This window comes from Scyliorhinus torazame, chromosome 7 (assembly GCF_047496885.1).
Source record: "Scyliorhinus torazame isolate Kashiwa2021f chromosome 7, sScyTor2.1, whole genome shotgun sequence".
Classification (NCBI taxonomy): Eukaryota; Metazoa; Chordata; class Chondrichthyes; order Carcharhiniformes; family Scyliorhinidae; genus Scyliorhinus; species Scyliorhinus torazame.
The window spans coordinates 296,001,002-296,028,258 of NC_092713.1; the positions used below are offsets into that span (position 1 = coordinate 296,001,002).

At 43.4% G+C, this 27,257-nt stretch overlaps 1 protein-coding gene across 3 annotated transcripts in view; it reads right to left on the reverse strand.

The window, feature by feature from the left end:
• rad50 (RAD50 homolog, double strand break repair protein) overlaps positions 1 to 27,257 on the reverse strand; it is a 247,401-nt gene that overhangs the window by 41,996 nt on the left and 178,148 nt on the right. For all 3 annotated transcript variants that reach the window (XM_072512634.1, XM_072512633.1, XM_072512635.1), the window contains exons 17-22: positions 23,827 to 24,020; positions 22,555 to 22,665; positions 21,044 to 21,136; positions 20,842 to 20,955; positions 9,502 to 9,629; positions 3,761 to 3,985 (exon numbers count right to left, since the gene is read on the reverse strand). In XM_072512634.1, the coding sequence (XP_072368735.1) occupies positions 3,761 to 3,985; positions 9,502 to 9,629; positions 20,842 to 20,955; positions 21,044 to 21,136; positions 22,555 to 22,665; positions 23,827 to 24,020 (865 nt within the window). The remainder of the gene's footprint in view (positions 1 to 3,760; positions 3,986 to 9,501; positions 9,630 to 20,841; positions 20,956 to 21,043; positions 21,137 to 22,554; positions 22,666 to 23,826; positions 24,021 to 27,257) is intronic.

Genomic DNA, 27,257 nt, shown 5'->3' on the forward strand with positions numbered 1-27,257 from the left:
TGCTGAATGTTACAAACAATTATCATTATGACAAAGACCTGGCAACAAATGAATTTAACAAAAATCTTTCATTTCTAAATGTTTTCGGCAAAATCTTTTTTAGATCTTTCTCTTAGTTCTTGAAATCACCACAAATATTTTTTCTTCCATAACTCCTCCAGCTCATGATCGTAAACCAAAACGCAATGACACAAGTGGCATCAATGACGAAGCATTTCCACTACGTTGACAAATCCGTCACCATCTCCAATACCAGTAAGCGAAAGCTCAATGCTCATTGGCTGTGTGAACCCCAATTGCGCTTTCAATCAAGATGAGAATGCCCAGGTTTTCTGCCTCAAAGTTACGCTCATAGTTCATACTGCTGCCCACAACATTGCTGACTTCGGATATAACTTAGAAAAAACGTCTTCTCAATGTTGCAAGATAATCATGCTCGAACATTTGAATGAAACTTATATTAAATAAAAATTAGGAATGTCAACAATTTCCATGGCCTGTTTAAATTAAATTGGATTTTAAAATTATTGGTTAAACATGACTTAGAATCATAGAAACCCTAGTGTAGAAGGAGGCTCCTTGAGTCTACACAAACCCGAGCAGCCTACTCGGGTGCATCACCTCTATCCACCCCACCCTATCCCCGTAACCTGACTTACACATCCCTAGACACTAAGGGCCATTTTAGTGTGGCCAGTCCACCTAACCTCCACACCGTTGGACTTTGTGAGGAAACCGAAGCACCCGGAGGAAACCCACGCAGACAAGGGGAGAAAGTGCAAATTCTCCACAGTGACCCAAGGCTGGAATTGAACGCAGGTCCCTGGTGCTGTGATGCAGCAGTGCTAACCACTATGCCACCATGACTTGACCACATTAACTTATAATTTATCTTAATTTTTTCACTGTCCTCTTCATGACAAGACCACATTGGGCTGGATGATCGGTTTATTTCAATGGCATTGATCAAGGAGAGCCTGTCAATCGGGCAATATTTAAGAATACAAAGGCTTAAAAAGCAAAGCTGTTATTAGTTTGAAATTTGATTAAAACATTTTCATGCTTGATTTCAAATTTCTCCTCATCTTTGTAACCTCCTCCAGTCCTACAAGATCTCTGTACTGTTCCAATTGTGACCTCAGAGCACACCCCGATTTTCATCATTCCGTCACTGACACCTGACAACCGTGTCTTTGGTTGCCTAGCCCCTAAGATCTGGAATTCCCTCCCTAAACATCCTGGCCTCCCTCTATTTAAGACAGTTCCTTAAACCCTATGTTACCTGTCCGAATGTTAGTTGCATCTCTTGTGGCAGCAACTAAAGTGCATTACAAACATTGATGTAAAAAGCACCAGTATGATTTACTATTTGCCCCCAATTAGTGTGTACCACAAAAGTTGCAGTTCCCGGCTATTGTACAGAAATAGTCCTGCCTGATGACAGTTGGGACATCTTACTACAGGGAAAGGCACTATATAATTTCAAGTTGCTGCTATTTTTGAAATAGGTATTGAAACATAGTGCCATCAAATTATTTCTCAAGTATATTTAAGGTATCTTTCATATGTTATCCCTACTATTGGAGGGGAGATGGTGGTTTAAGTGGTAATTTTATTTAATTCATTCATGGAATGTTGGTGACACAGGCAGCAGATACTGCCCTTCCCTAATTGCCCTTGAGAAGGTAGTGGTGAGGTGCCTTCTTGAACCGCTGCAGTCCATGTGGTGTTGGTGCACCCACAATGCTTTTAAGGAGTTGTTGTTGGAGATGGTTATTGCCTGGCACTTGTGTGCTGCGAATGTTACTTGATATTTGTCAACCCAAGCCTAGATATTGTCGAAGTCATGTTGCTTTTGGACATGGACTGCGTCAGTATTGGAGGAGTTGTGAATGGTGCTGAACATTGTGCAATCAGTGAACATCCCCACTTCTGACGTTATGATGAAAGGAAGGTAATTGATGAAGCAGCTGAAGGTGTTTGGGCCGAGGACACTACCCAGAGGAACACCTGCAGTGATGTCCAGGGGCTGAGATGATTGACCTCCAACAACCACAACCATCTTCTTTTGTGCCAGGTCTCCATACTTGGTCAAATACTGCCTTGATGTCAAGGGCAGTCAATCTCACCTCTGGAATTCGGCTCCTTTGCCCATGTTTGAATCAAGGCTGTAATGAGGTCAGGAGCGAAGTGACACTTGTGGAACTGAAACAGGGCATCAGTGAGCAGGTTATTGCTAAACAGGTGCTGCTTGATAGCACTGTTGATAAACCCTATCATTTTATATAGTCATAGAATCCCTACAGTGCAGAAGGAGGCCATTCAGCCCATCGAATCTGCACCGGTCCTCTGAAAGAACACCCCATCCAGGATCAGGCCCCCAAACTAGCCCCGTAACCCCACCTACACCTAACCTTTTGAATACTAAGTGGCAATTTAGTATGGCCAAACCAGCTAGCCTGCACATCTTTGGACTGTGGGATGAAACCGGAACACCCAGAGGAAACCCACGCAGACATGGGTAGAAAGTGCAAACTCCACACAGACAGTCACGCGAGGCCGGAATTGAACCCAGGTCCCTGATGCTGTGAGACAACAGTGCTAACCACTGTGGCACCCCTTTACTGATGATAGAGAGCAGACTAATGGGATGGTATTTGGCTGGGTTAGATTAGTCCTACTTTTTATGTACATACCTGGGCAATTTTTCACATGACCGCGTGGATGCCAGTGTTGTAGCTGTACTGGAACAGTTTGGCTAGGGACATGGCATGTTCTGGAGCACAGGTCTTCAGGACTCTTGCCAGAATATGGTCAGGGTCCAGGCTTTGCAGCATCAGTGCCTTCAGCTGTTCCTTGATGACATACTGAATGAACCAAATTGGCTGGAGCCTGACACCTGTGATACTGGGGATCTCCAGAGGAGGCCAAGATGGATCATTCACTCAGCACATTTGGCTGAAGATTGTTGTGAATGCTGCAGCCTTATCTTTTGCACTGATGTACTGGGCTCCGTCTTCTTTGAGGATGGGATATTCTTGGAGCGTCCTCCTCCAGTGAGTTTTTTTAATTGTCCACCACCATTCATGACTGTGTGGCAGGACTGCAGAGCGTAGATCTAATCTGTTGGTTGTCGATTCATTTGGCTCTGTCTATTACTTGCTGCTTTTGCTATTTGACACGCAAGTACTCCTGTGTTGTAACTTCACCAGGATAATTTTTAGGTATGCCTGGTGTTGCTCCTGGCATAACACTGGACTAGTAATACAGAGGCCCAGGCTAATATTCTCGAGGATGGAGGACATAGGTTCAAGTTCCAACATGACAGCTGGTGGAATTTAAATTCAATTAACAAAACTGGAATATAAAGCTAGTCTCAGTAATGGTGACCACGATACTATCATCAACTGTCGTAAAACCCGTCTGGCTCACTATTGTCCTTTTGGGAAGGAAATCTGCCATCCTTGCCCGGTCTGCCCTATATGTGACTCCAGATCTACAACAATGTTTCTTAACTGCCCTCTGACATGGTCTAGCAAGTCACAGAGTACAAGGCTATTAGGGTTGGGCAACAAATGCTGCCTTGCCTACGAAACCCACATCCCATAAAATAACGGAAAAAAAAGGAAAATATCTTCAGATATAAGAGCATGGCGTAAACAATGGGTTGAGGTTACAATACAGGGTGAAAAGGTTGCACTTTTTTCACATGACAGAACAAGAGTATTTATCACATCCTGGAATACAGCTTTCTACTTACTGGTCCAGTGCCTTGTAATAAATATCGAGATCCTTGTTAGCCAGTTCAGTGGTTCGCATGATGATCATCATTTCTCTGAACTTTATCTCGGCGTCTTTATACTGAGGCTCCCTCAGCTCCTTTCTGAAGTGAAGTATTTCCTCCTCAAAACCTTTCTGCCGCCCTTGTGCCAGATTGCGATTTTTCTTGAAGTCATCTAGCCGCTCTTCCAGCTGTTTCCGCTCACTGCCGGTCAAAAAAAACTTGTTGTGCGCATGGAAGACAAATAGCACCTCATAGAATGGGCAGCAATGCGAGTATTGAATGGCTTTGTACATTACATTTCTGAAATAAATACATCTCAATTCTAACCAAAAGAAATGGAAAATGTAGCCTTTCATTGGTAATAAGCCTGCAAAGCTGTAGAGGAGGGCATCCTTTCTCTCCTATTCTAACTTCAGCTGTGTGAGGGTTTGCTCTTGTGCATTATACATTGACTAGCAGAAAATAGAATTAGTTGGCGTCAGTCTTTGCTTAGTGGTAGCACTGAATCAAACATAGTGGATCGAAACACCAGACCAAGATTTTAACATGCAATCTGGGCCAACGCCAGTGCAGTCCTGAAGGAACGGTAAGTTGTTGGAGATGCCCAGATTTCAATGAAACATTAACCTCAGGTCATGTGCAAGGCCTCAGGCACCAGTACATGATCCAATAGCATTGTTTTCAGGACATCAGGGTAGTTCTCATTATCTCCTAGTCAATATTTGTTCCACAAAAAAAGCTCCCCATTGAACAGATTAACCGGTTCCTCATCACATTTGTGTGAGCTTGCAGTGCACAACTTAGCTGCCATGTTTTCCTGCCCGACAGCAATAAGTACACTTCAAAACACCAATGGCTGCACTCTGCTTTATGATATCCCAAGGCTATGAAACCTGCAATATAAATGCATGCTCCTTCTTTGTTTAATGACTTTCAAGTGTCAATAGAAAATTTCACATGGAACTTTAATCTTTTTGGAAGCTTTACCAGCGGTTAACTCTTCCACATAGAATCACAGAATTATCATGCCTGCACCAGCTCCACAAAGAGCTACCTCGCAAGTCCCTTTCTCTAGCCCTATTTCTGTAGCCCTCTGAATTCATTACTTTCAAATATATATACAGCTCTCTTTTGAAACCTCCTATGCAATCTGCCTCCTCCACTCTCACAGGCAGCGCATTCCAAATCCCAACAACTCTGAGTAAAGAAGTTTCTCATCTCACTCCTTGTTCTCTTGCTGACAATCTTGAAATTGTGATCACTAGTCACTGACTTAACAACTAGTGGAAACAGAATATCCTTATTTACCCTGTCAAAATTGTTCATAATTTTACACACCTCAATAAGGTCGCCTCTTAATCTTCTCTACTCTAAGGAGAACAAATCCAATTTCTCTAATCTTTCCTTGTATCTAAAATTCCTCACTAGATATACTCCAGGATAAAACGTTTTCTGCATTCTGAGTGGGAGGGATTCATATCTTTGGTTTCACAAAACTACTATATTCAGTTGTTGAACATGCAGCACCATGTCACTGACAATCGACCCTTATTCATACAAATAATTTCAATCTGACCTTTCTCCTTCAATTATTCAATCATCAAAGACATTCTGATTCAGTGCAAAATACATGGCGGAAAATTAATTGGCCACTGGAATTGAGTCCACCGACCTTTCAAGAGTAGGAAAAGTTTGTGAAGGACTAAGATCCACAGTGTAAAAATATCAATGCAGTCGAGAGAATAGAAAGCAGGACAAACCAAGGGCCACTGGCAAAACACCATCAGACTTGCATTTTAAAAAGACAAGTCATGCTAGGAAGCTGAGACTGAGGGAGGAAAGGTATGTTTAGGAAAGATTGTTAGACGGAAATGTGATGGATTAAATAATGATCTCGTGGCAACTAAATATCAACACTGAAATACTTCTGCAAGAAAAATTAAAATTAAGCTGTCTGCTCTGCAGTGCAAGCTTGCATTAATGCACCTTCTTAACTAGCACAATATTATTAATAACAGTGGCATTCTTACATTACAATGAACTTGAATAGAATCTAAACTGACAGTGAGGCCTAGATTGTGCAACGATGGAGAGCCTCCCAATTGTTGTGAAAATGGAACAGGAGGCCAAAATCCAGAAATCTCGCTCTACACATTGCACCTACCATTTTTACAGAGGCAGGAATGGAATCGGGTTAGGATTTGCGCAAGCACATTTGTGGAGGCAGCTGTCCATATTAAACAGCCTCTGGTCATGTCTGATTTTCATTATCCAGGAGTGGGAAGCATGATGTGGGCAGATTAGATCTGGTACAAACAGGTCTAAACTTTGCAGAGGTGGTGCACCCCTTTGGATATGGCCCTGGGACTCCTTTGCAGGAGGTCAGGAGCACTTTGCGAGAAATAAGGTGCCTTTTGAATTGGGAGGGACAACAGAAATTCACCCAAGGAGGTGGAAACCTGCTAAGGGGAGAACAAGGAAACTTGGCTGGCAAGGGAAGTCAAGGACAGCATCAAAGCAAAGGAAAAAAACATATAATTTGGTGAGGATTAATGGGAAGCCAGAGAATTGGGAAGCCTTTAAAAACTGATGACAATGAAAAGCATTAAGGGGGGAGAAGATGAAATAAGAGTATAAGCTAGCTAGTAACATAAAATAAGATTGCAAGAGTTTTTTTTTCGATATATAAAAGGTAAGAGTGAGGCAAGAATGGACATTGGCCCACTGGAAAATGTGGCTGGAGTAGTACTAATAGGAAACAAAGAAATGGCAGAGGAACGGAATCGGTACTTTGCATCAGTCTTCACAGTGGAAGACACCAGTGACACACCAGAACTTCAAGAGGCAGGGGGCAGAGAGGAGCGTAGTGGCCATCACAAAGAAGGTTCTGGGGAAATTGAGAAGTCTGAAGGTGGATAAATCACCTGGACCGGATGGACCACAGCTCAGGGTTCTGAAGGAGACAGTTGAAGAGGCATTAGTGGTGATCTTTCAGGAATCCCTGGAGACAAGGTGGGTCCCAGAGGTTTGAAATGGCTCATATAACACCCCTGTTTAAGAAGGGAGGGAGGCAGAAGACAGGAAATGATAGGCCCGTTAGCCTGACTTCGGTTGTTGGTAAGATTTTAGAGTCTATTATTAAGGTTGAGATTGCGGAATACTTAGACGTGCATGGCAAAATAGGACTGAGTCAGCACGGATTCGTCAAGGGGAGGTCATGCTTGACAAATCTGTTCGAATTCTTTGCAGAGCTAACAAGGAAGTTAGACAAAGGAGAACCAGTGGACGTGATCTATTTGGATTTCGAGAAGGTCATTGACAAGGTTCCGAACAGGAGGTTGCTAAATAAGATAAGAGTCCATGGTGTTAGGCGCAAGGTACTGGCATGGATAGAGGATTAGTTAACTGCAGAACACAGAGAGTGGGGAGAAAGGGGTTATTTTCAGGATGGCAGCCGGGGACTAGTGGTCAGTTTTGGCACTGCAGCTATTCAGGATATACATTAATGATCTGGAAGAAGGAACTGAAGGCACTGTTACTAAGTTTGCAGATGATACAAAGATATGTAGTGGGACAGGTTGTGTTGAGAAAGCAGAGGATCTGGACAGACAGGAGAGTGGGCAAAGAAGTGGCAGATGGAATACAATGTGTGAGATTATGCACTATGGTAGGAAGAATAGAGGCATAGACTATTTTCTAAATGGGAAAGGTCATGGAAATCAGAAGCACAAAGGGACTTAGGAGTCCTAGTTCAGGATTCGCTTAAAGTTAACATGCAGGTTCACTTGGCAGTTGGGAAGGCAAATGCAATATTAGCATTCATATCGAGAGGGCTAGAATACAAGAGTAGGGATGTACTGTTGAGGCTGTATAAGGCTCTGGTCAGGCCTCATTTGGAATATTGTGAGCAGTTCTGGGTCCTGTATCTAAGGAAGGATGTGTTGGCCTTGGAGAGGGTCCAGAAGGAGGTTCACAAGATAGGTCCCTGGAATAAAGAACTTTAAAAATAATCTTTATTGTCACAAGTAGGCATACATTAACACTGCAATGAAGTTACTGTGAAAAGCCCCGAGTCGCCAAATTCCAGCGCCTGTCGGGTAAGCAGAGGGAGAATTCAGAATGTCCAATTCACCAGTAGCATGTCTTTTGGGACTTGTGGGAGGAAACAGGAGCACCTGGAGGAAACCCACGCAGACACGGAGGGGGAACGTGCAGAAACATATCAGCCATGATTGAATGGCAGAGCAGACTCAATGGGCCAAATGGCCTAATTTTGTTGTTTTATGGTCACAACTGGACATTAGCATGCGTAAAAAGTGCATCAACAGAAGAGAGATGTCAAAAGCAACAGTCAGAATTAGTCATCATAAGCAACTGTCTATTTAAAACTCCTGCCCTTGAAACCTTCGAAAAGCCATTTGGGAATGTTAAAATAATTGCTTGCTCGTTCACGCTGTTGACATAAATATGAAGGCTACTGTTACTAGATTACTGCTGCATTATTGATTTCACAACCTTCCATGTTACAATGGAATGCCTACGATTTCACAGTTTGATTGTAGCTGTAAGTATTAAGCATTTTTATGCAGTTAAAGGAATGCAAATAGTCATTTGGCAGTGCAGAACTTGAAGACGAAGTACTGGTGCACAAGGTAGCCTTCTGCCAAGCCTTCCACGATACTGCTTCTGGAGTTAACCAACCCAGTTCCCCTTTTCACCCACCCCTACTCCCTCTTCACCAAACCCAAAATCTGATAGTTGGAGCTATTTTTATGGACATTAAGTTCTCAGAACCTGAAATTCACCTGTCTCTGCACATCCAAAAATTGAGGACTTAAATCTGGAGCAATTCGACATTAATCTAGAGAATTGCAGTGAATTGTTTTTGATGACACAATTCTGACCTTTACCAGGAGAATATACAAAACTACATCTTATTCTATTTGTTCTTTTTCACTATCTAAATGTAGTATGCACGGGCCGACATGATGACGCAGTGGTTAGCACTGCTGCCTCATGGCGCCAAGGTCCCGGGTTTGATCCCGGCCCCGGGTCACTGTCCATGTGGAGTTTGCACATGCTGCCCGCTTCTGCGTGCGTCTCACCCCCACAATCCAACGATGTGCAGGGTAGGTGGATTGGCCACGCTAAATTGGAAAAAAAATTAAACTGTAATATGCATAAAGCAATTCCATTCCGCTCAGTCACAAAAAATGTTTCACCGTCACCCACACCGCTGCCAAACAAAACCTACAGCTTCTTCCATTTTGGGGTTACAATTGCCTCAGGGTGCAGGGGAAACTTTCAGACTTCCTGATTGATTGCCTGCCGTGTGATATTGAACAGACCAGAGTTTCCACTTTGGAGGAAACGTCTGCATGATCACTGAAGGGAAATGCCACGATACATGGACGAATAACTCTACACCTGACTTTACAGTGGTTTCAAAACAGTGGCATGGCTTCACTGATGGTACGTTTGAGTAGATAATGCACCGTCAGGATGAAACTGTTTCACAAAGAAAGTCATCTTGTCAATGCCAGACAACTTAAAATGTGTCATTTCCACTTTCCAAGCTCTCTAACAAACACAAGTTCCCTTCAGTACAGGGGCAGCCTGCTAAAATCTAGGTCTGGCCATAATGGAGTTTTGAACATCACTGACAATATGAATAAGCAGCAACAAACTTCTATTGTGTATTTTAAGTTTTCCCCTACTTCCTGAGATGCATTACTTTCATCTCTCCCATCTCTTTCAGTCGTTCCTTCCTCTTATTCTCTACAACTTTTAATTCTTCCATCCTCTTCCGCAATGTCAAGTTATCCTGTAACCATCGTTCCTCAAGCTGTAGTAGGTTGGGGGGTAGAGAGAGAGAGAGAAAAAAGCAAAATATAATCATGTATATTTCGAATAGCATTCATCTGTCAGGCATATAAAGAAACATAAACTACAAAGCATATGTTAGGAAACTGAAATCAAATGATAAAACGTTAGGGAGCGATGTTCGTTTTTGGAATTTTCTTCGCCAGCTAGCAGTGGAACCTGGGTAATTGAATATATTCAAGACTGAGTTGACAGATTTTTGATTGAGAAGGAGCGGAGGGTTATGGCAGTCAGGCAAGCACCGGGAGTAAAAGCCACAATCTTATTTGAATGGTGGAGCAGTCTTGACGGTCTGAATAGCGTACCCCTGCTGCTGTCTGATGATCTTAGACGTATCAATATTTGTAAAGAGGAAAGAGGGATTAACATTGGGTGCAGACTGTTACGAGGAAAAAGTACAGCCATTCGGCTTTAGTGTACTTCACTCTCCCACTCATGAGAAACCAGACAAAAGCTTGGAATTACAAACGAGATCTTTATTACAATGCTAAAGAATGGGCTAATGGCATTCCAAGTTGGCAAGCCAGAGACAGCTGATTTAAGGATTGTACGGACAGATATACCTCAGGTTCGGTTACAAGAAATTAGCATATACCAATATGTTACTAGCTATTTGAGTCCAATCATGACTATCGATTAGGCTTATATCATGTATAGTATATGAGAACAATTAACTAAGTTCAACAATTGCATACTTACTTGAATATAATATCCAATCAGTGCAGACACGTGCATGCTCTCTCCTAATATTTATATCAGCTCCTCATTATCAAGAATGTGGGTATCAGTCGCCTCCCCTGTCTAAATATATGGCCTTCCACTGCAATAACAATTCTGTGATATTATGTCTTTCTTCCCAGACAATGTGACACCAGTACAAATGGTGAAGTCAGCCCAGTCCATCACATGAACCTGTCTCCCATCCATTGACTCCATCTATACCTCCCGCTGCCTGGGGAAAGCGGGCAGCATAATCAAAGACCCCTCCCACCCGGCTTGCTCACTCTTCCAACTTCTTCCATCGGGCAGGAGATACAAAAGTCTGAGAACACGCACAAATAGACTCAAAAACAGCTTCTTCCCCACTGTTACCAGACGCCTATACGACCCTCTTATGGACTGACCTGATTAACACTACACCCCTGTATGCTTCATCCGATGCCGGTGTTATGTAGTTACATTGTGTACCTTGTGTTGCACTATTATGTATTTTCTTTTCTTTTCATGTACTTAATGATCTGTTGAGCTGCTCTCAGAAAAATATATTTCACTGTACCTCAGTACACGTGACAATAAACAAATCCAAATCCAAATCACATTGTTCACTGCCATCCTTGATAATGACCATCTGTTGTTTGTCTTTCCTGGAGCCCCATCACCAGAAAGATATGTCCTTGGGCTGATTTCGTACAGCTAACAACATCAACTAAACAGCTTGTGTGTAATACAGATCGATACAGAAGAGTTTTAACCCCTTCAGCACTTAGTAAGTAGTTAAAGTTTTTGAAACAAGTTCCAATATAATGTCTATAACTACACCCTTTCACGGGCCCTTTCTTGTGTTTAAGTGTTATAATTTTGTTAGCTATATACACTTCAAAATACGCCCAAGAATAATTATTGTTTCCTCTCCTGCAAGAAGGAATCAACATCCAGATTAATTGAATTTGTATGAAGGTTCAACTGATACATTCACTGCCTCGTGTGGAACTGAGATAGCAATACAGAATGGTCCCAAGATTTGAACAACTGAGCTGATGTGACCTATTGATGATAGCAGTGAGTCCACAAGTACCACTGCACTAGGGAAAAGGCAGCACTCGCTCATGAAATGAAAATGACTTATTGTCACAAGTCGGCTTCAAATGAAGTTACTGTGAAAAGCCCCTAGTCGCCACATTCCGGCACCTGTTCGGGGAGGCTGGTACGGGAATTGAACCGTGCTGCTGGCCTGCTTTGGTCTGCTTTAAAAGCCAGCTCATTAACTCTATGCTAAACCAGCCCCTCATTACCTGTGATTTCTGTTGGTAGCTGTACTTGATAAGAGTTTTTACTAACTTGATAGAGTTTTTCGAAGAGGTCACAAAGATGATTGATGCAGGTAGGGCAGTGGATGTTGTCTATATGGACTTCAGTAAGGCCTTTGACAAGGTCCCTCATGGTAGACTAGTACAATAGGTGAAGTCACATGGGATCAGGGCTGAGCTGGCAAGGTGGATACAGAACTGGCTAGGTCAGAGAAGGCAAAGAGTAGCAATGGAAGGATGCTTTTCCAATTGGAGGGCTGTGACTAGTGGTGTTCCGCAGGGATCAGTGCTGGGACCTTTGCTGTTTGTAGTATATATAAATGATTTGGAGAAAAATGTAACTGGTCTGATTAGTAAGTTTGCAGATGACACAAAGGTTGGTGGAATTGCGGATAGCGACGAGGACTGTCAGAGGATACAGCAGGATTTAGATTGTTTGGCGACTTGGGCGGAGAGATGGCAGATGGAGTTTAATCCGGACAAATGTCAGGTAATGCATTTTGGAAGGTCTAATGCAGGTAGGGAATATACAGTGAATGGTAGAACCCTCAAGAGTATTGAAACATAGAACACAGAACATTACAGCGCAGTACAGGCCCTTCGGCCCTCGATGTTGCGTCGACCTGTGAAACCACTCTAAAGCCCATCTACACTATTCCCTTATCGTCCATGTGTCTAATAGAACATAGTCAGAGAGATCTAGGTGTACAGGTCCACAGGTCACTGAAAGGGGCAACACAGGTGGAGAAGGTAGTCAAGAAGGCATACGGCATGCTTGCCTTCATTGGCCGGGGCAGTGAGTATCAGAATTGGCAAGTCATGTTGCAGCTGTATAGAACCTTAGTTAGGCCACACTTGGAGTATAGTGTTCAATTCTGGTCACCACATTACCAGAAGGATGTGGAGGCTTTAGAGAGGGTGCTGAAGAGATTTACCAGAATGTTGCCTGGTATGGAGGGCATTAGCTATGAGGAGCGGTTGAATAAACCCGGTTTGTTCTCACTGGAACGAAGGAGGTTGAGGGGCGACCTGATAGAGGTCTACAAAATTATGAGGGGCATAGACAGAGTGGATAGTCAGAGGCTTTTCCCCAGGGTAGAGGGGTCAATTACTAGGGGGCATAGGTTTAAGGTGCGAGGGGCAAGGTTTAGAGTAGATGTACGAGGCAAGTTTTTTTTACACAGAGGGTAGTGGGTGCCTGGAACTTGCTACCGGAGGAGGTGGTGGAAGCAGGGACGATAGTGACATTTAAGGGGCATCTTGACAAATACATGAATAGGATGGGAATAGAGGGATACGGACCCAGGAAGTGTAGAAGATTGTAGTTTAGTCGGGCAGCATGGTCGGCACGGGCTTGGAGGGCCGAAAGGCCTTTTCCTGTGCTGTACTTTTCTTTGTTCTTTGTACGTAATAGGCAAAGGCAGTTTTGAGCTCAGTTGTATGCTGGCTACCATGTGACAGTCCGCCAATGTACACCACCTGACTAATGAAGCGTGGCCACATGTATAATGCACTAACATCAATGAGTACCTTCTGGAGTGGAAAGGCAAGTGAGCAGAGACATTGGGCACTTGCACAATTTTAATACATGTACCAAATAAGTACTCATAAGAAAAAATGACATCGCAAAATTACATAAACACACTCTGAAATGACACTACAAACTCAATCAAAGCTGTTCTTGACTGGTTGATCAGTATTAAATGATAGCGTCATTCCTCCCTCTGCATGTAGTCTAGATTTAAACCTAGTCAAATGGGATTGTGACACTTCTGTCAGATGCAAAAATCCCAATCAATTCACTTGAATCTACTCCCTTGTTGATAACAATTCACAATTGGAAACTTAGCCTTCAGTTTGCTTAATTAATAGTGGTGCTTGAAAAGGCAGCAAGAACAACTGGTAGAATCAAGGGGCAAATGGGCGGCAGATTTATATTGTAGTGGGTGGGTGGGGGGGGGGGGGCGTGGAACAGTGGGGCTGGATAGGGGATGTTGGATGTCTGGATAAGATGTTGAGGACAGAAGAGTAAGCACCAAGAGGGAAATGGAAAGCAAAGAAGGTGGAAGGGCAAAACAGACAAACGGAAAGCCTGTCTGGGAGAAGAGCAGTATTTCTGCAGGGTAGGCCATCCTGGAAGAGAAGTGCAGGCAGTGCATTGAACACAAGGACGGCATAGCAGCTCAATGGTTAGCACTGTTGCTTCACAGCACCAGGGACCTGGGTTCAATTCCCGACTTGGGTCACTGTCTGTGCGGAATCTGCACATTCTCCGTGTCTGCGTGGGTTTCCTCCGGGCGCTCCAGTTCCCTCCTACAAGTCCTGAAAGACGTGCTTGTTAGGTGAATTGGACATTCTGAATTCTCCCTCAGTGTACCTGAACAGGCACCGGAGTGCGGCGACTAGGGGATTTTCACAGTAACTTCATTGCAGTACTAATGTAAACCTACTTGTGGCACTAATAAAGATTATTATTATTAAATAGGGCATCCACACTTCAAGTTTAATTGTAGCTGTCTTGTTAGATAACTGAGTTTAACCTTGACTTCAGGCAAGAAGTGTAGATTTTCACTGGGTATGAAATTTTCCTTTTGAGTCACACAAAAGTTCTCCAACTTCCCTCAAATAAATATGAAATCCTTTCAAAGAAACAAACTACGTTCAATCACAATGAATAATTTCCTGCCTATTTTGGATACTGATCATAAACCACTTGCAGGAAGGTACAACCAAAGCTTTGCCTCCCCTCCTCCCCACAACCCCTTAAGTATGTTTTACACTGATAAGAACCTTTATCTTGCATCTTAAGGTTTAGTGTTGTTGATAAAACCTTCGAGTGCTGCCATACTAAGTTAAATAAAATTGTCATAAAGAAACACTTATCAGTGAGACCTATCTAGCCACACAGAAACAGTTCAACAAGTCTTCAAAAGTCCCATGAATCTACTTACTGAAAGTGAAGCTTGGCAGATGAATGTAATTTCCATTTTTGCAACAGTAAAATGTTTTACAGACTATCATGGCAGTCTCTTGTAAAGATTGAAGACTGCCTGGAATAACTTATCACGGCTTCCTAAATTCAGTTTTTGAAGCAGTTCTAAAATGGCCTGTTCCATACTTAAAGGCCATAACCTGAAATTTAGCTTTATGAAGGCCAGGTGGTAGCAGTCATCATAGAACATAGAACAGTACAGCACAGAACAGGCCCTCCGTCCCTCGATGTTGTACCGGGCTTTGTCCAAAACCAAGATCAAGCTATCCCACTCCCTGTCATTCTGGTGTGCTCCATGTGCCTATCCAATAACCGCTTGAAAGTTCCTAAAGTGTCCGACTCCACTATCACAGCAGGCAGTCCATTCCACACTCTAACCACTCTCTGAGTAAAGAACCTACCTCGGACATCCCCCCTATATCTCCCACCCCGAACCTTATAGTTATGCCCCTTTATAACAGCTACTTCGACCCGAGGAAAAAGTCGCTGAACGTCCACTCTATCTATCCCTCTCATCTTATACACCTCAATTAAGTCACCTCTCATCCTCCTTCGCTCCAATGAGAAAAGCCCTAGCTCCCTCAACCTTTCCTCATAAGACCTACCCTCCAATCCAGGCAGCATCCTGGTAAATCTCCTTTGCACCCTTTCCAATGCTTCCACATCCTTCCTATAATGAGGTGACCAGAACTGCACACAATACTCCAAATGTGGCCTCACCAGGGTCATGTATAGTTGCAGTATAACCCCACGGCTCCTAAACTCAAGCCCCCTGTTAATAAACGCTAACACACTATAGGCCTTCTTCACGGCTCTATCCACTTGAGTGGCAACCTTCAGAGCTCTGCATCCTATCAATGTCTCTTTGCAGCCGACAACAGCCCTCCACCTCATCCACTACTCCACCAATCTTGGTGTCATCAACAAATTTACTGACCCACCCTTCAGCCTCCTCCTCCAAGTCATTTATAAAAATCACAAATAGCAGAGGACCCAGTACTGATCACTGTGGTACACCGCTGGTAATTGGTCTCCAGTCTGAAAATTTTCCATCCACCACCACCCTCTGTCTTCTATGTGACAGCCAGTTACTTATCCAATTGCCAAATTTCCCTCTATCCCATATCTCCTTACTTTCTTCATGAGCCGACCATGGGGAACCTTATCAAACGTCTTACTGAAATCCATGTATATGACATCAACTGCTCTACCTTCATCTACACACTTAGTTACCGTCTCAAAGAATTCAATCAAATTTGTGAGGCAAGACTTACCCTTCACGAATCCGTGTTGACTATCTCGGATTAAGCTGCATCTTTCCAAATGGTCATTAATCCTATCCCTCAGAACCCTTTCCATTAACTTACCGACCACCGAAGAAAGACTAACCGGCCTATAATTACTAGGGTCATTCCTATTCCCTTTCTTGAACAGAGGAACAACATTCGCCACTCTCCAGTCCTCTGGCACTATCCCCGTGGACAGTGAGGACCCAAAGATCAAAGCCAAAGGCTCTGCAATCTCATCCCTTGCCTCCCAAAGAATCCTAGGATATATCCCATCTGGCCCTGGGAACTTGTCAACCCTCAGGTTTTTCAAAATTGCTAATACATCTTCCCTCAGAACATCTACCTCCTCCAGCCTACCCGCCTGTATCACACACTCATCCTCAAAAACATAGCCCCTCTCCTCGGTGAACACTGAAGAAAAGTATTCATTCAACGCCTCTCCTATCTCTTCTGACTCCATGCACAAGTTCCCACTACTGTCCTTGACCGGCCCTAACCTCACGCTGGTCATTCTTTTATTTCTCATATAAGAGTAAAAAGCCTTGGGATTTTCCTTGATCCGACCCGCCAAGGACTTCTCATGCCCCCTCCTAGCTCTCCTAAGCCCTTTTTTTAGCTAATTCCTTGCTATCTTGTAACCCTCAAGTGACCCAACTGAACTTTGTTTTCTCATCCTTACATACGCTTCCTTTTTCCTCTTGACAAGGCATTCAACCTCTTTTGTGAACCATGGTTCCCTCACACAGCCATTTCCTCCCTGCCTGACAGGGACATACCTATCAAGGACACGCAGTATTTGTTCCATTTATTTAGTTATCCTTCTTACTAGAGGTTGATGATGGACCAAATACTTATGAAGACCAATAGGAGTCATGCTGGCTGTCCTACACCTTTCACAGGCCCAAAGAGTCCCTCTGAAGTTAGCCATTTGCTATTGCTCATGCCTCATTCATACACTCGATTATTCCAACAGGCTTGCAGTCATCAAAACTTCCGCAGTCCGTGTCAGAACTCGCAAAAATTCCCATTCCCCGATCGCCTCCATGTTTGTTAACCTACATCGGCTTCCAGTCGAGCAAGGTAATCTCCCACAACTCTCCGAGATACCTGCGCTCAGTAAACTTCTGGCCTCTCGTTCATCTCTAATTTTAATGATTTTACAACGGTGGCTGTGCCTTCAGCTGCCTAGGTCCCAAGCTCTGGAATGCCCTGCCGACATCAATCTGTCTCTCCATCTCACTATGGTTTAACAAAGCTTTTAGTTCTCTGACCTAATATCTCTTTTTATGGTTTGGTGGCATGCTTCGCTTTATAATGTGCCTATAAAGCACTTTTGGAGATTTCATTACATTATAAGGACTCTATGAATATAGTTGTTGTTATGCATCTCAGATGATGCCTCCTCTTCGGACCATCAATGTTGTGGGTACAAGCTAAGTGACCAGCTTCCAGCTCATCGGTCCTCTGCTGAAGTCTTTTCCCATAATGATGCAATAGCCTGGTCAACGTTCTCACCCCATCACTGCAGTTCCTCAGCTTTGTCAGTGACATAGATCATATCATTCGTACACCAGGGACTGGATCCACTGGGTATATTTTTAGTGTGGGTGGGGTAGAAAGGAGGAAGGGGGCCCCTAAATTGAGAGGGTGGCAAGCCCACCGCCTTCCTGCTCATCCTGACCCTGTCCCCATAACAGGGTCGGTAGGTGGGCTCCAAAATCAGCAGCCCACCTACCATTTAAAAATAAATTGACAGGAAATTGAGCTTGCTATCAAGCCAATTGACCTGTATTTCACCTGCCCGTGATATATAATGGTTAGTGTGGGAAGACGGGTGGCAGTGAGACAGCTCTTTAATAACAATAATCTTTTATTGTCACAAGTATGAAGTTACTGTGAAAAGCCCCTAGTCGCCACATTCCGGCGCCTGTTCGGGTAAGCTGGTACGGGAATTGAATCCGCGCTGCTGGCCTTGTTCTGCATTACAAACCAGCTATCTAGCCCAAATAACTAAACCAACTTTTAAAGGTGCTTTCTGAAAGATAGGAAGAATGGAAAGAGGGGGGGGGGGTGCACAGCATTCTGAGGTGCCACTGCACAAGGGGACACCAATGGCCTCAAAATGCCCTTCCTCCATCCTGCCTCCTTAAGCTGCCCGATCCTTCCCTGCCTTCAAAGCCCGGGACTTACCTGGCTCTGCGATCCATCAAGGCTTCCCCCGCGATTGGTTGCAGTCCCAACAGCGCTCACAACTTACCCCTGACGTTGCTGAGATTGCAAGGCCTGCTGGTCAACCAGACTGGCTGGTAGCTTTCGAGGCAGGGGCGTCCTCCTACTGAAGGGTGAAAGTCACACTCTTGGCCTCCTTTACTTGCCGGCAGGGTGTCATTGCTAGAGGGTGGACTTTCTTTAATCTGGTCCGTTGTCTGTTAGCTGACTCTTGCAATGGATTGGCAAACAATAAGCACTCCTCCACCCCAGTGAAAATCACCCCAGAAGTTCAAAATTCAAACTCATTACTAGTTTGTTCACTGATGGGAGCTGTGGGGCTGCTGATAATAACACTTGTTTCAAAAACAGTTTCACAATGAGAAGGCTGACCACCTTACTTTAAATTAATGCCATTGGAAAACGTAAGATCTGCATAAGCTATGCACAGCATGGCAGATGGGGACTACCTCGGGTCATCTTCCACCCACTGTCCAATCCAATGCACTTAGTACATCAATATCATTGAAATCCAGCTCATGTATGCCAACCCTAGAAACAGGTTCTCATTGCCTAGTTTATAACCACAGTATGCAGTGAAGTATGCCCAACCTAATTAAAGCGAAGAACCTGAAATGGTTTCAAATGGTGTGGTATTCTGAAACATCTAACACCACGAAGGAAATCCACAGCCTGCCTACCAGCGAACCTGCAGATCTAGTTCTCAGTGACAACCACCCCAGCACTATGCCGCCTGCACATTGCTGCAGAATAACTTACTTAGTTATTTTCTTTGCAACCTCATTTATTCCCACAAGATAAAACGCACAAGGGAACGAGTTCAGAGGAATGCAGTTACAACTGAGACATTTCCTTCTACTTTAAGTTCTTTCAGGCCTTTGTGGTTATAAATTCCCACTCACTGCATTTACGCAGCAGTATTTGCAGGAAATAAACAAGCCATTTGGCCCAGATGATCTTCGCTAATGTTTATGTTCCACCAGAGTCTCCTCCCAACTTTTTTCATCCAACCCCATCAACATATCTTTCTATTTCTTACTCCCTCATGTACACATCTAGCTTCTCCTTAAATGCATCTATGCCATTCACATCACCTACTCCTTGTGGTAGTGAATTCTACATTCTAACCACTCTCTGAATAAATAGGTTTTTCTTCATAATTTTGCCACTATTAAATTGGATTTAATTTGTACTTCAGATTATTTTTAGAGCATGAGTCATCAATGAGTATTCATCAGATTTTTTCAGAAACAGGAATGTGTCATTTAAAATAAAAATGAACAGCTGGATTTTGTCTTATATGAGGATCTGTGTTTATATGGCACGGTTAAGGACTTCAGGACACCCCAAAGTGCATCACAATCAATGAAATATAAATCATGCAAATTTTTTGCATTCACCTCCATTATTGGGAACATGTAAATCAGCACAAGTCTTGAAATAGAACATCAATAGTTTCACTTACCTCTCATCCAAAAATAAAATATTATATGTACCTTACAGATTGAGCTGAGAACTGATAGAGTTGAGAAAGGATCAAACACCCCATGCTAACATGGCAAACTACACAATATAGCTCTACTGTTTGTTTCAAAACAGCATCTTAACCACTTTTGTTGGCTATCTGGCAATGTTGAACATACAAGATACTATATAAATCCAAGCTAATTCTTTCCTTAAAACAAAGATGTAGGATTTTCTAATTGTTTTAAATATTACGGCTGGAAATCCCGACATTTTGTCATCAGCACAGAAATTAGCTGCACATCCTCTATGGCAAATATAGCCTTTCTTAGATAAGGAGACCAAAACTGCAGACAATACTCCAGGTGCGATCTCACCAAGGCCCTGTACAACTGCAGTAAGACTCCTGTACTCTAGTCCCCTTTCAATGAAGGCCAACATACTATTTGTCTTCCTAACATGATAGCCAGGATCCCAGGTTTGATTCCCGGCTTGGGTCACTGTCTGTGCAGAGTCTGCACGTTCTCCCTGTGTCTGCATGGGCTTCCTCTGGGTGCTCAAGTTTCCTCCCACAAGTCCCAAAAGACGTGCTTGTTAGGTGAATTAGACATTCTGAATTCTCCCTCTGTGTACCCGAACAGGCGCTGGAATGTAGCGATTAGGGGCTTTTCACAGTGACTTCATTGCAGTGTTAATGTAAGCCTACTTGTGACAATGAAGATGGTCATTATTATTAACTGCTTGCTGCACCTGCATGCTTGCTTTCAGGACACCCAGGTCCCTTTGGAAGTGAACATTTCCCAATCTTTCACCATTTAAATAATGCTCTGCCATTCTGTTTCTCCATCTGAAGTGGATAACTTCACACTTATCCTTTATACTGCATCTGCCATGTCTTTGCCCACTCACTCAACTTGCTAAGTCACCTTGAAGCTTTTCAACATCCTCCTTACCACTTCCATTCGCACTAAGGTTCATGTCATCAGCAAACTTGGAATATTACTTTTGGCACTCTCATCCAAATCTTTGATGTATATTGTGAATAGCTGGTGTTAATTGTTGATTTCAAGTATTTTGTTGCTTTTGGATACAAGATCAAATTGAATCAGTCAATATTGTTTCCAGTGCAGTTTGAATGTTCATCAGTCGGTGAAAGTGAAATTCTTCCCTTACTTTCTGTGTATCGATGTCCTTTCTTGTAGCCTCCATATCTTTGTGTATCTTCTCTCGCTGCTTTTCAGCTTCGTTTATTTGAGTCACGGTATCCTGAAGTTCTGACTCTTTTTGCTGAGAAATTAAAAGAAATATACAGACGTTAAAACAAATCAAAAACATTCCAGGTACCTGCTGCTCACCCTTTAACAGCCCATTTTACCTCTTTATGTTCATCTCTTCTGTCCTTGATGTATCTTTCAATTTCTCTTGCATATGCATCAATATTCTTGGCTTTTTCTCTGATTTCATTTATCTAGGAAAAAAAATTACAATTGAAGAATACACCTTTACTTTATAAAGTCTTGATTTTTCTTTCATGTACAATCCTTCTTTGTCTCTGCACTCTTAATACTTTATAAAGCACAAGTGTGTGCAAGACAAGTAATATTCCATTACCTGAGGAGTTTCTGCCAAGGATTCTCCCACTCTGCTGGGCAGGTTACAATAAAAGAAAAACCTGGTCACCTGATAGACAATTTCTTTCTCCATTTCTGATCTAGCTTCTCGCTCTTTGTAATATTAATAAAAGCATAAAAAAGGTAGAGAGTGGCTGAGTGTTCAGTATTTATAAAAAAACATTTCTTTTTATAGTAGCTTCTCATCTTCGCTACGTCAATACTCACCTGATCCATTCCTCAGGATTTCAAAAAGACATTGTCCTCCCTTCCCTCCATCATTCCTTTCCTGTGCCATCTTCCAGCTTTTAAATACAAGTTTGGTGCCACAATCTCTGTTTCCTAGATTGCCTTTTTCTCCCGTAGAATCCCTACAGTGAAACCCTGCATAATTTCTTGTCTATTCTTTTCAACCTCACTGCCACTCTGCAGCTTAAAACTGGGACAAATGAAGAAACTCATCCTGGTTTGCCAGAAAATTAAAGCCACAATCTTCGAATTAGAATCCGTTTATTAAACGATTGTTCTTTCTTAAAAAAAATCATTCGTGGGGTATGGTTGTCGCTGGCTAGGCCAGCATTTATTGCCCATCTCAAAATGCATTCTCGTTAATGAACAAGTGCCCAATGGAATATTGTGCATTTAAAAAAAAAAAAAAGAGATTTGCAATCCGATGATGGAAAGCACAATTAAAACTGGTCCTTGGCACCAAGGTGAAATTAAAAAGCTGGCGAGGCCCTCACTACCACAAGGTGCAGGATGGCAAGGGGGTGAATAGAATGGATGCATTTAGGCAGAAACTTTTAAAAATAGATTTAGAGTACCCAATTCATTTTTTACAATTAAGGGGCAATTTAGCATGGCCAATCCACCTACCCTGAACATCTTTGGGTTGTGGGGGCGAACCCCATGCAAACACGGGGAGTACGTGCAAACTCCACACGGAAAGTGGCCCAGAGCCGGGATCGAACCTGGGAGGTCGGCGCTGTGAGGCAGCAGTGCTAATCACTGCACCACCGTGCTACCCTATTTAGGCAGAAACATGATCAACATATAGGGAGAAAGGAATATAGAGGATTATCATGATTTGGGTTTCGAAGGAGTGGACGGAGGCTCAGGAGAAGCACCGACCAGTTGGACCAAAAGGCCTGTTTCTGTACCATACATTCTTCATAATAAACCACCAGGCTGAGGCATGCACATTTGAGATCAGCAATCCTGGACTGCAATTGAAAACATTTTGGTTGGGTTTCAAGTAAAGTATGTCATGCCTGACCTTCTCTTGTATCTCCTTGAAGCTTGCATTTTTCCTCTCTATCAGATCCTGTTTTTCTTGCTGTAGTTTATCTAGAGCTGCAGCTAGTGGAGATAACTGTTCCTTAGATTCCTGCAAGAGAGCAAACTCATTTTAATGGACATCCATTAAATATGCTACTGTAAAATCGTACACTGCATGTAGTTATTTTAGTTTTACTTTGGACTCATACAGTTAATGAGGCTCATTGCTGTAACAGCATTGACTGACTGGTCTCTCAAGTCAAGGTTATGATCATCATCTAGTTCCAATTTTACATGGGATATGATTCAGCTCCACAGGCCAAAGCAGCCCTTGTGAACCTTGCTCCACTGATCAGGCTTCACATAAGCCTTTACAATGAGAGATGATAGAACACTTAGGGTATTGTGGTGGTGGTTTTGTGTGTGTGTGTGTTTGGGGGGGGGGGGGGGGAGAGAAGAGAGAGAGAGAGATAGAGTGGATGGAGAAGCCAAGAGGGACATCAAAAGCCAAGCTCAACTTGGTCCTCGTGCAATATTTGTACAGGTGCACTTTTCACTGGTAGGGGAACATGGGGGTCACTCGGTCATCAAGACGATGAAACATAAGTTGACTTTATCTCTCCTATCGAATAGAGTGAAGTCAACCACCTGAGGAAAATAAGGTATTAAACCAATTACGTTCCTGGCCTGTCTCAGCATTACTCAATCTGTGCAAAGGCAACTCAGTCAATTTCTTCTGCTTTCAATGTCGTCTACAAAACATTAATCTTGGCTCATTGCCGGCAATCTCAATCAGTCCGATAATCGGTCCCACTCCAGATACTTCAGCGTATAATCTAGGTGATAGGGTCATGGACTACGGGTCTTTGGGAACGTGAGGAAGATGTGCTAGAATAAAGCAACACAATGGACTCTCCAAATGCAACCTCATATAGCCAGGGAAAATAAATTTGAGTTTGAATTCTCATTCACTTGTAGGTGGGACAATGGACCTCTCCAGTTGTATCACTGTTGCACAAGTAGCAATTCTGATAGCATTGTAGCTCTAAGCTTCCATGGATAGAACCCACAAAAGAATAATTATTCCATCTGAAATATAAGAATTATGACATTTATGACAATGTATGCTAGCGTCTGAACACGAGACAAGTGACTGCACTGTAAATTAATTTGCAAGCGGAGATAGCAGGATAACTAAATGAAAGACGTGGCCCTAAAGGCTGCAGTTGTTTGCTATTGAAGGAAATGAATGGTACCAAAAGCAACATACTCTTATTTCTCTCTGCAGGGATTGAATCTCTGTGGAGAATTCTGCGCTCTGTTCCTCCAACTGTTGACGTCGCTGCATATTGCTGGCGATCTGCAGTTTTTTAGCTCGGACCTCATTGACCATGCCCTTCAGTAGCTGGATCTGCTCTTGCTGCTCTTGAATCATTTTCCGCTTCAGTTCAATTTTATTAGACACTACAATGGAAACAGTGTTATCACAACACATGCAAGTCAAAAGTAGAGACTCTGCAAAGAGCTGCAGATTTCATCAGTTCTTTACAAATATACAAAATAACAGTTTCACTTTGAAAATAGTTTGCATTCCCATTTCATGGTCTCACATTAGCCCGTCACCATAGCAGACACCTACCTTCTGGAATTGTTAGGTAAGCAGTTCTTATGTGAATACAGCAATGTGTATTTATATCGCATCTTTAACTTCATGAAACATTCCAAAGTATGGACAGCACTGCGTGGGCAGCACGGTAGCATAGTGGTTAGCACTGTGGCTTCACAGCTCCAAATCTCAGGTTCGATTCCCTGCTGGGTCACTGTCTGTGCGGAGTCTGCACGTTCTCAACGTGTCTGCGGGTTTTCTCCGAGTGCTCGGGTTTCCTCCGACACTCCAAAGTCGTGCAGGTTCGGTGGATTGACCACACTTAATTGCCCTTAGTGTCCAAAAAGGTGAGGAGGAATTATTGGGTTCGGGGGGATAGGGTGGAAGTGAGGGCTTAAGTGGGTCAGTGCACTCGATGGGCCGAATGGCCTCCTTCTGCACTGTATGTTCTATGTTATCTGATCTACGTTCTATGCATATCACAAGAGCATTTTCAAACAAAATTTGACACTGAGCAACATAAAGAGTTATTAAGATAGGTGATCAAACACCTGGGTCAGTTAAAGCTTCAAGGAGCAAGATGAAGGATGAGGGGGATATACAGAGGTGCAGAAGTTTAAAGAGGAAATTGCAGAACTTAGGGCTTTGTCAGCTGAAGGCACCGCCACCGCTGGCGAAGGGAAGGGGATGGAGGAGAGCACAAGGGGCTAGTATTAATTAATTGAATTTACTTTCAACCGCAAGCTTCCAAAGGGTTAAGAATTGCATACCAATCAAAGGCATACTCATGCATGACAATTCTGACTTAACTACCACCATTGACTCATCAAGGAAGAGTCAGGGAGCTGATCAGGGAACTGATTTCCCTTGTGGCAGGCAAGGCATATCTGAGATTTGTGAAGAATGCAATTAGCATGTCAATTTCATCTTTGGAAGGAACCCACTTTTACCCAGCTCACATGGGCTGCAGTTTAAACAAACGTTTCAACTGGAACAATCAGCCATCCAGCGATTAATCCCTGACAGCATGGCCTCCAGGACCAACGGCCTTGGACTTCCATACAGCTCATACCCTCTGGCTTCACAGTGCTGTCTTTCATTCTCACTGCAGTCACCTTCTCACCCTTGTATGTCTTTTCAGGCCTCATGAGGATGGAACCCTTCTCAGAGTTCTCCACTCTGCCCATGCAGCCTGGCCTCTCATGAAACCTCACCCAAGAACGATAGTTGCCCCAGTGCTGACCCTAAGAATTTACCTCCTCCCAATCACTTTCCAGTTGCCACTTTGGAAGGGCAATTCCTCAGCGGTTATGTCGCCACACGCCCAGCATGGGAAGCACTGCCAGTACACCAGCTGCCAGACCCCTCTGCATCCAGAGACTCTCAGACATCAGGGGCTTCTAAGATCTCCGAGTGCCCCCCCCCCCCCCCCCCGATGCCAAGGTTGAACCCCTCCCCGGCTCAGAGATAAACCTATCTGGGTTCCCCCACGTCCTCTCCTCTGCTCCCTGTGCGACTGGCACACTGGATGGTAATGACTTGAGCAATCCGAAGTCGCCAAGTTCTCGTTTTATACTGCTGTTGTAAATCACGCTTTGTGACATCATGCCGGCAACTTGTGAATATTCAGTGAGTCGGGAAGCCCTAGCTTGGAGCTCCATTCCAGTGCTCGTCCTCTGCGCGCCGCTTGGCTTGTCCGCCGCCACCGATCGGCAGTATGCGACCTACGGTTCAGTGGTCAAGCTGCTCAATGGCCGGCGCAATGCCCGCTTGCACTCCCACAACGTGAAGTACAGATCAAGGAGTGGTCAGCAGTCTGTGACTGGTGTGGATGGAGCTACTGGACAGTGAGGGGGAAGCCAGGCCAGGTTTGTCAGCCAGGAATACCGATGAAACGAGGCCAGTCAATACAGCTGACACATGTCAACAATGGAAGAAGACTACACAATTATCACTGTGTCGCCACTCACTGGAAACCAGGAAGTAAGTGCTTTTGGTGAGAATGGAGCAGGAAATGACTTGGATGCTTGGATAGTGCAATGTAGTGGAACCAATAAGAAATATTGTGTCATTTTGTGTGTTTGAAAAATTACTTCACCTCGTCTAATGTCACAGTTTGGAAAGTAAGAACAAGATTGTACTTTTTTCTATACTTGTTTAAATTTCTCAAGAAATGGGTATATATTTAAAACAAAGTTTGTGTGTAAATGTATGGATGCGCTGTTCAACTGAAATTGTTTATTTTCAGTAGTAAAAAGTCATAAACTTGGAATAATCAGGTATTGGAAATAAAGTATCAAAATCAAAAAAGAATGCGGGCTGTGACCGGCCTTTAAATATGAACGATGGAGTCTTTCTGCCTGAGGCAGAGAGAAGGTCACACGGCCAGCACGAACACCCTGTACGTCTGTGCTTTGGCTGTGAAAAAGGAGAGATTCCTCCATTTTATAGCTGCCAGCAAGCAAGCAACAGGACTGTGTGATGAACTAAAGATGGATTACTTTGTAATAAGGAAGAGAGGGCCAGAGACACAAACAGGCCAGGATCTCTCAGCTAAACCTGCTGGAGAGAGCTTCACAGGAGAGTCCATGGCAAATCAAAGCAGTGCTGGTGTGATCTGTATACAGAGCCCAATGGCTTCTGGTGAACAACTCATTTAGAAACTAAAATCGGGAACAAAGCAGTATAAAGATTATTTCTTGAGGTATGGTTTTATTGTGTCAATGCAAATCAGGATGCAGAATCCATGTGTGTTATATTCTGGGAAGTACTGGCAAATAAATGTTTAAAACCCACAAATCTTCAAAGGCATGGCGAGTTCGAGGACAAACCGCTTGATTTTTTTCAAAGGATGCAGCAAGAATTTAAATCGTCAGTTGAGGTCCTTAGCTGAAATGTAGCATTGAATGACGAAGCAAGTGAGATCGCGAGGACTCAGCAAGTGAGATTGTGAGGACCAAGCAGGCTCACCTGTCGCATTAAAAGGTAAGCAATAATGACATGTTGTGACGGTCAGCTGGCGTGGGGTGCGAACGTCGGCCAGCGTGGGTCCCGAAGTTCAGTCGGTTGGTAAAAGTGGGTCCCGGGAAAAAGTG